Source organism: Chiloscyllium plagiosum, chromosome 1, assembly GCF_004010195.1.
Source record: "Chiloscyllium plagiosum isolate BGI_BamShark_2017 chromosome 1, ASM401019v2, whole genome shotgun sequence".
NCBI classification, from domain to species: domain Eukaryota; kingdom Metazoa; phylum Chordata; class Chondrichthyes; order Orectolobiformes; family Hemiscylliidae; genus Chiloscyllium; species Chiloscyllium plagiosum.
The window spans coordinates 91,896,303-91,906,308 of NC_057710.1; the positions used below are offsets into that span (position 1 = coordinate 91,896,303).

General features: G+C 41.4%; 1 protein-coding gene across 1 annotated transcript in view; it reads left to right on the forward strand.

The window, feature by feature from the left end:
- Nucleotides 1–10,006, forward strand: part of gabrg1 (gamma-aminobutyric acid type A receptor subunit gamma1) — a 149,917-nt gene that overhangs the window by 109,227 nt on the left and 30,684 nt on the right. Inside the window, exon 5 of the mRNA XM_043700492.1 lies at nucleotides 3,015–3,097. Within this exon, the coding sequence (XP_043556427.1) occupies nucleotides 3,015–3,097 (83 nt within the window). The remainder of the gene's footprint in view (nucleotides 1–3,014; nucleotides 3,098–10,006) is intronic.

Consider the following 10,006-nt stretch of genomic DNA (forward strand, 5'->3'; position numbering starts at 1 on the left):
TGGCCCACAGTGACTCATGGGTGTCCAGGTTTGACTTACTAGATCTGTTCATAATCTATACTATTTAGCAAGGTGGCAGTGTCACACAACGTGGTTAAGGGTATCCTCAATGTGAAGATGGGACTTTGAATCCACAAAGACTGTGACGCCCATTCCTCCTAATACTGTCATGACAGATTTATCTGCGACAGACAAATGGAAGAGAACAAAGTCAAGGATGCTTTTTTTTCCCCAGTTGTAGGTCTTCTCAAACACCAGCTTCAGACCCAGTCTAGCAGCCTTGTCCTTTTGTCTCTGTTAGTAGTGGTACTATATCAAGTCACTTTCAGTGATGGTGAAGTTCCTCACCCAGAATACATTATATGCATTTGCTGCTCAGTGTTTGTTCCAATTGGTGTTGAGCATGGAAGAATACTAATACATTAACTGTGATGTGTGGGTAGGAGGATGGTGTTTGGGGGAGGGTGGAATTAGCTGGGGGAGGGGTGCATTGAGGAGGGGGCTGACATTTGATAATCCACAACAGATTATTCCTTCCATATGTTCGACCTGTTGCCATTAGGCTTCCTCATCTAATTCTGCTAACTCTGGAGTTAATGTTGACAACTGTCAGGAAGCTCACCTTTGACTACGTAACCACTATGCCACAGACACTGCTGGGTCTGACCTGCCAGTGGGACAGTATACACACACCAGGATTGTTGGCCCTGGGACCTTGTCTCAGAGGTATAATCAGGTACATATGACTATGGTAGAGAGGTGTTTGACTAATATTGAGACAGCTCTCACAATGTTGACACAAACGTCCAAGAAGGAGTTTGCAGTATTGACCAAGCTAGAGTTGATGTCATTGTTTCCATTGTTTATGTCAATACTGGATGGTTTGTTCAGTTTCATTGCTTTAAGACTTTGGATTGGTTTGATACAACTGAGAGACATGCTAGGCTCTTTCCAGCAGTCATGAGTCACCGACATTGCTGTGGGTCTGGAGTCACATGTAGGCCAAACCCGTGTAAGGACAGTAGATTTAATTCCTCAAAGGACACCAGTGTACCAGATGCATTTGTGTAATAATTTTGGAGTTATCATCAGAATAGTTTTTTAAATTGAAATTAAATTCCACCAACTACCAAGCAGAAGTTGAACACGTGATCTCAGTTCAAGCCTGGGCTTCTGGTTTACTAGTCATGTGTCACTATTTCTATGTCACTGTCTCGCTGCGATGGAAACTGACTGAAAGGGGACATGCTGCGTGCTTCAGACACATCAAATGCTGCTTTACTACTTCATCCAGTCTACATTAAGTGGATCTTAATGTATCTGACATTAAGTGATCAGCTCTTTTTGGGTAAATCTACTGGTATTCATCTATAATACCTTCCCATTCTATATGAATTATATATACCTAACACATTCATGTGGTCCTAGTCTTTGTGGTTTTAAGATAGTTGTTCTAATACAATAGTTACTGTTTCCAAAGTTCTGTTAACTATATTGTCCATTCTTTGGTTGGAACGACTCTGAAACAAACATCACCACAACAATACCTCCTCTGTCAATTCAGCCTATTAGCACTTTCATTAAGCCAGATGCATGAAGACCACATTCTAAAGGGAATAACAAATTTACACTGCAAAGTTAAAAAGGTACTGATTGGCTAATAAGTGGACTCTAATTGGTTGAGGCATTGCCATGGAGAAAGCACCAGGGAATAGTTGACCGTAAACCTTGGTTTAAACTTAGAAAAGCTGTCTGTGATAGTTATGGTGCTGCCTTGGTGGAATACATAAGGGAACTATTGTGCCTATTCATTTTTTTTGTTGTAAAAGTTGCAATGCCTGGCTATATTCTTCCTGTTTCTAAATGTCTTGCATATGGATATATGTGGATTGTAGCAAGTGTAGGTGAGCCACATTGGCAATCCAACGGGTAATTTTAAACTGGGGTTTTTACTACTATTTATCACAGGCTGAACTTTGCTGGTCAATATACTAACTGGCATTCCCACAGCTTTAACTGTTGTACGATTATCCTTATCCCAAAAATTGGTCCTGAGCCATTTGTTGTCCATGCAAACTTGACGCTGCAAAGGGCAAATTAAAGCTTTTCTACAGGGTAATATCTACCTCAGTCAAATCATTGCACAATGTACATTGCACAAACTCATCAATAACATAATGCCAGCACTGCCGGTCCTGAAAAGTGCTCTGTGTATCTGAAGATTTCCTGGAAGGGAGAGGTTGTTCACAAACACGAGCAACAAGCCATTGCACACTGATATTACACGGTAGCAACATAAGTGGTGTTTTCCAACAGCTGAAAGGAGATTCTGTCCATCACACAAATGAGCGATGGAGTGTACAAATCTCAGTGTCAGTGCAATGCCAAGTACGTGGATCATATATCCCAACAACTGGTGGATTCAATGATACATCATATCTCTTTGGCTGTTCATAACTGACTGAGTTCCAACCAGATTGCAAGCCCCAGCAGGCAAAGTTCAGAATATAATCTATAACATTAGATATGATTCTGTGTGTTATTGAATGATCATAAGTGTGCTAATTACACTAACAACCAAGTACAGATTACCAGTTAACACTCCAGGGGGGGGGAGGGCGCATCTAGATGTTACATATACAGGGCCCTATCCTCTGCAAAAATACAGAGCCTATATCCAGACTTTGCAGCTATTCCCTTCTGTGTTCCCCATGGCAATATCTTGACCAATCAGATCCACCTTGCCAACCAGTCAACACCATATTTCTGCTGCAGTAAAAGTTATAGTTCCCCTTGATATTTCCCATTCTTACATCTGTCCTAATGAATGCGAGATGAAAAGCTTCAATGATATGCATCCTTCTTAACCACTACACAAGTGCTGTACAACAGGTACCAATGTTCCTTAAGATGCATATTAAAATGAACACTAATAAATGTACATTAATATTAACATTAGTTTTGATTGGACAAAGTTGATGATTTTATTTTTCCCTTTTTGTTTGCCACATTAGATTAACCATCAATGCTGAATGCTATCTTCAGCTTCATGACTTTCCTATGGATCATCATTCCTGTCCTCTGGAATTCTCAAGCTGTAAGTGTGGCATCATGTGCACCTTTATTTCTAGTACAAAATAATTTGGGATATAAATAATGCTGTAACAACAGCAAATTACTTGGTAGGTGCGTCAAGTAATCGATAGGCTATTAACTTCACTATATAATGGCCTAAAAGAATTAGATGGTGCATTGTAGCCTTGTTGTATGCAATGATCCTTCAAAGCACCATTAGTCAAATGCAGCTTTATTGTCTGAACATGTTGGCTCACTTCATGCTGGCCTATTGCTTATGACAAAGTAATCTACCTAAACCAATAATTTGCAAACTACATCGTAGTGTTAAAAACTGATAAAGATTATTTTAGAATCGTTTGAGTAAAACTCTCTCCCCATTATCTGACATAAACATTTTAACAATTTTATTTTGAGTCTCTAGAAACTAATTTTGTTTTGCTTTCTTTGAGTCATGTGAACAAATCTTTTTCATAATTTATTGTTGAGATGATTTCATCAATTCTTGGTTCTTGAAGGCTAAATCTATTGCATTTAGTGTTTTGAAAAGAATAGAATGACAGGCTGGTTCCAGCACAGAAGAAGGCCATTCAACCCATCCAAGATGATTATGTGAAGCAGCAATTCACCCTCACTCCCCTTCCCTGCCTTTTCCCTGTCTCAGATAAGATGACCAAAACTGCACCCAGTACTCTAGCTGTGGTTTCACTAAGCTCCTATAAAATTGAAGCAATCGATCATGATTCCTGTACTCACCTCCTCTTGCAATAAAGGCTAATATTCCATGAGGCTTCCTTTAAGGGCAGCACAATGGCTCAGTGGTTAGCATTGTGCCTCATAGTACCAGGGCCCTGAGTTCGATTCCAGTCTCCGGTGACTGTAAGTGTGAAGAGTGCACATTCTCCCCGTGTCTGCATGGGTTTCCTCCGAATGCTCTGGTTTCTTCCCACAATCCAAAGATGTGCAAGTTAGGTGGAATGGCCATGCCACATCGCCACGTAGTGTGCAGGCTAGGTGTGTTAGCCATGGGAAATGCAGGGTTACAGGGATGAGGTGGGTCTAGGTGGGATGTTCTTCAAAGGGCTGGTGTGGATTCTTAAAGGGCCAAATGGTCCACTACCACATGGTAAAGATTCTATGAGTTTGCTGCACCTGCATGTTAGCCTTCAGAGAAATCATATTTAGTAGCAGATTAGGGTTGGGGGTAGGGGTGTTGGGAGAGAGTGATGTGGGGGTCAAGGTACAGTCACTGCCACAGAAATATCCAAAGCAAACTTGAGATGCCTGCCGTTAACCCAATCAGGAAGGAGGGTGGCTGTGCTGGATTTGGATAATCAGTTTCTTTTGCAGCTGTTGATTTGGGAGCTCAGCTGTCAGGAAGGAGAGTGTGTCAGAAAAAAAAAGCATTACACATTGATCCTAACAAGAGACAACATGGGAATGGTGTCTTCACACATTGGCATCATAAAAACCAATCCAGGTGGTGGAGGCAGAACAGTGTGTACCAGGTAGGAGCATGAAGAGGGCAGTCAGACATAATCTCTCATTTTAGATTCAGTTTAATTGTAATACTTCGTGTAATTGAAAGAATAGACTGAATTTGTTTGGCCGAACCAACATAAACATTTATTTTACTGATTAATTATCCAACCAATGCAGGTAAAGTATGATTTCACATGTTTCACGGAATTTTTAAAAATAAGTACAATAAAGTGGAAAGGAGTAATTCTTAATAAAGCAGTGATTTTCAATCAACTCACTTCAGGACACCAGCTTATGACTTTTAGCTGTCTGGGCACATGTCTCTCATTCTGTTCTGTTGACTGATGGAGTTATACAGCATGGAAACAGATCCTTCAGTCCAACTCATCCATGCCAATCAGATATCCTAAACCGAACTGCATTTGGCCCATATCCCTCTAAACCTTTCCAATTCATGTACCTATCCAAGTGTCTTTTGAATATTGTGCCTCTACCATTTACCCTGGCAGCTCATTCCTTACATACCCCACCCTCTGTGTGGAGAAGTTGCCTCTCAGGTCCATTTTAAATCTTTCCCCTCTCGCCTTCAACCTACGCCCTGTAGTTTTGGACTCCCCTACCCTTGGGAAAAGACTTTGGCGATTCACCTGAACTGAGCCCCTTATGATTTTATAAGCCTCTATAATGTCACGGCTCAGCCTCTGACAGTCCAGGGGAAAATGTCCCAGCTTGTCAAGCCTCTCCTTCTAACTCAAGCCCCCCCAGTCATGGTAACATCTTGTAACTCTTTTCTGTACCCTTTCTAGTTTAACAACATCCTTCCTATAGCAGGGTGGTCAGAATTGAGTGCAGTATTCCAAAAGTGGCTTCACCACTATCTTGTAAAGTTGTAACATAACATCCCAACTCCTGTATTTAATGTTATAATCAATGAAGGCAAGCATGCCAAAGCCCCAGTCTACCTGCGACATCATTTTCAAGGCACTATGAATCGTCACCCCTAGGTCCCTTTGATGTTCCATTGTTTTCTGGCTGCTTTGCTGGGCATTGGTCTGCTGAGCATTGTGTGCCATGGTTATGTTTATGTTCTTGAGAGTGATGCTTATCTTACAGATATTACTTCCTATGATCTCCTGACTGATTGATTGATTGTATCCCTTGTATCAGTTACTTATGTCAACATTCCTTTTGTTACAGCTTAGTTTACTAACTTTATAGATCACTACCAAAATATGGCACCACCAGAGTAATTTATTGTCCACTTTGAAGATATATAATGTCTTGTGCTAATGATCAGCATTGTACAGAGATGTCTCAACTGATTCATCCAAATATTCTTGAAAATTCCCCAGCCTGTCAATATCGTTTAGTTAAAGAAAATATTTAGTAAGTTAACCAAAGGCATTATCACAGGACAACTAAGGTTTTTGTTCTCCCAGAGAAAGTGTCATATTATCATGAATTGAACCCTATCACTGATTGCAGTGTGTTCCACAGTAGGTCGCTAAGTATCATTGCAAGACATAGTTAATTTGAATTTCAACGTAATATATCTGCAAATGCCAGTTTTATACTTCAACTATTATGCATATAAAATAATTAATTTACAAAGCTAAATCAATATAGGACACTGTTGCAACCATATAACCATACAAATAGTCTCTTTCAGCATTTGTTTATTTTAACTCAAGGCTAAATTACATCTTCCACTAAACACAGAAATACAGGCATACTTTGACAACATGGTATTTTATTGACGCAATTGAGCTAAATAAAACTTAATTCTTCATTTGTGAATCAGGTTAAAATAATTAGTTTTCATTTAGTTATTGAAACTAAACTCAAACCTACAGTAAGAATATACTGACAATGCAGGCCACGTCTCAATATGACTGAAAACTAATACAGAAGGTGCCTGAAGCTAACCTGAAAAATGGTGATTGACATATGTCACATAGTGCAGCAACAGCTTGCACTAAAATCTTACCTCTGCATACCTGCCACTGGCTGTACAATGTTATCATAGCTCTGAATTTAGGTATCAGGCTCTTTCTATTTCAGAGGGAATCAATAATACACAACTGCGCCGATTGAACTTTGCTCCTTCTTTTAAAGGGTTTCTTTGCAAAGTAAAATAGGAATCAGAGGCCTTAATGATGTTTCCTTATTTGCCTGTTTCTTCTTTGATCCCATGTCAAATCAAAATGATGTCAGCACTGCTGCTGATTGTACACAGCAATGCTGTAGCCTGATCCTTGTCAGGCCTGTCTGCGAGTCCAGAGGTGATCTGAGACCTGTCAAAGTGGAGGCATCAATTGATCTCGTGTGGTCTTAGTAAAGAACCATTGTTTAGACCATAATACCGTAACAAATCGGAGTGGAATTAGGCCATTTGGCCCATCTGGTCTGCTTCTCCATTTGATCATGGCTAATATGTTTCTCAACCCCATTCTCCTGCCTTTTCCCGTAACCATTGATCTCCTTACTAATGATGAACGTATCTGTCTCTGTCTTAAATATACTCAATGTCTTGACCTCAAGGCTTTTGTGGCAATGAGTTCCACAATTTCACCTCAGGTTGAAGAAATTCCTCCTGATTTGATTTATTATCGTCACATGTACCGAGATACAGTGAAAATTATTGTTTTACATGCTATCCAGACAAATCATACCTTAAATAAGTCATCAGGGTAATAGAACAGATTGTAGAATATAATGTTACAGCTACAGAGAAGGCACAGAGAAAGATCAACTCTAATATATAAGAGGTCCATTCACAAGTCTGATAACAGTAAGGAAGTTATGCTTAAATCTGTTGGTATGTGTTTTCAAACTTCTGTATCTTTTGCCTGATGGAAGTGGGTGGAAAAGAATATAACCAAAGTGGGAGGGGTCTTTGATTATGTTGATTGCTTAACGAGGCAGTGGAATGTGTAGGCAGAGTCAGTGGAAGGATGGCTGGTTCATGATGGACTGGGCTGTGCTTACAACTCTCTGCAATTTCTTGCAGTTGCCATACCACCCTATGATGCATCCAGATAGGATGTTTTCTATGGTGCATCTATAAAAATTGGTAAATAGGTACATTGGTATGCTTTCTCGACTATAGCGTAGATGTGGGTGGACCGGGATAGATTGTTGGTGGTGTTTAATCCTCGGAACTTGAAGCTCTCGACCACCTCCCCCTCAGCCCTATTGAGAAAGACGGGGCATGCCCTCCACTCCACTTCCTGAAGTCAATGACCAGCTCTTTCAATTTGCTGACATTGAGGGAGAAATTGTGGTCTCTACACCATCCCACTAAGTTGTCTGTCTCTTTCCTGTACTTTCTACCTTGTTGTTTGAATTCCAACCCAATACAGTGGTGACATCAGCAAATTTATAAGTGGAGTTAAAGCTGAATTTGGCCAAGCAGTCGTGTGTCTATAAGGAGTGTAGTAAGGGGCTGAGTACATAGCCGTGTGGGGCTCCGGTATTGATGGTTGTCATGGAGGAGTGTTGTTGCCTATCTTTACTGATTGCAGTGTATGGTTCAGCAAGTTGAGGGATCCTCATCTCAGTTCAAAACGGTCATCCCTCCACTCTGAGGTTGTGCCCGCAGGTCCTACTCTTTCCTAGTAACAGGAACATCTTCTCCACATCCACTCTGTCCAGGCTTCGCAGTATATTGTAAATTTCAATGAGATCCCCCCTCATCCTACTAAATTTCACTGAGTACAGGCTCAGAGTCCTCAACTGCTCCTCATATGACAAGCCCTTCGTCTCCAGGATCATTCTTGTGAGCTTCCTCTGGACCCCAGCACATCTTTCCTCAGATACAGTGCCCAAAAACTGCTCACAGTATTCCAGAAAAAAAGAAGTGTTTAGGTAGAGCCCTTCATGTTGTTCTAATACATGCTGCCATTGCCTTTAGCTATCCCATACTATCCTATGATGTAACCCCGTTCTTGCACTGTGTCTTACGTCATTGCCTCCTTGTGTTTATCCGCATGACTTCCACCATTATGACCGTGTATCGAAATGACTTTACCACCACATTAATCACCCACTGTGGGCAATCCAACACCAGTCATCAATGAGCCAGTCAGATAGACACCCAACTACTTTGATAGTCTTTTCCACGTTCTATGAGTTGTAGACTCATTGACCACTCCCACATTTGCAAGAGCAGATTGGACAGACAAGCTTTCATGCTGTAACAGATGTATGTACCAGACTATGCACCATAAAGCTACAGATATGAACTGTCACTTAGACATCTGTGTGCTTGTGGTGAACAGCTCACCTTATCAGAACAAAGCAGGGAGTAAAATTGCTGCCAGCACATGTGTAACTTTTCATATCCAACAGCAGTGCTAGGCACTACTAAGATTCCTGTCCATGCTTGCTTTGTGGTTGCTGGAGTGTTATACTGTAGGATGTCTCTCCTACAACACCTCCACCAGAAGCTGGAGATCCAAACTGCTAAACTTAGAAGCTGACTCTCCCATTCTTTCACATGCTGAGCTCTGTGGGATATTCCAGCAATACCAATATAGAACAAAAAGGGTTGTGAGGCATGTAATCTACATTGCCCTGTAGCACATTTGTGCACTTTCATGAATTAACCATTTTTTTCTGTCTTATCAGTAAATACTTGGGATGGTACTGTGGGTGGGTGGTGGGGAGGGAATGTCTTTCCAGAGATGTGATGAATTTTGCTGCTGTCACTACCTGATGGCATGCTGTACTCTGGATTGGAATGACCCTGTGGATTTATTCTGTGCGAATTGTGCTGCTCTGCTGTTCCTCCATGCAGCTGAGACAGAACTGATCAGGGGTAAAGTAAATGGATGCATCTCGATTGATGGGTGGTAACGGCGCAAAGGTCCGTGCTACTTGCACTGTGTATCACAAATTCCCCCATGGCATAACACTAACCTCTGTTGATACAGATTACCTGAAGGTGCCCGGAGTGCCAAAACGTTGCCATAGGGCTATGTTTATGATGCCTCTCCATGGTTATGTGGTTTAATGTGCTTCTGTACAATTTGAATTAGCAACAGAAATGGCTGGTTTATCATATTAAAAGCGACTGATGGGTCATCAGTTCCAGCAAAAGCAAGCAGTTGGACAACATTTAGAGATTTAGAGACATAGAGTCATAGAGGTGTACAGCATGGAAACAGACCCTTCGGTCCAACCCGTCCATGCCGACCAGATAGCCCAACCCAATCTAGTTCCACCTGCCAGTACCCGGCCCGTATCCCTCCAAACCCTTCCTATTCATCCAAATGCCTCTTAAATGTTGCGATTGTACCAGCCTCCACCACTTCCTCTGGCAGCTCATTCCATACACGTGTCACCCTCTGTGTGAAAATGTTGCCCCTTAGGTCTCTTTTATATCTTTCCCCTCTCACCCTAAACCTATGCCCTCTAGTTCTGGACTCCCCCACCCCAGGGAAAAGAC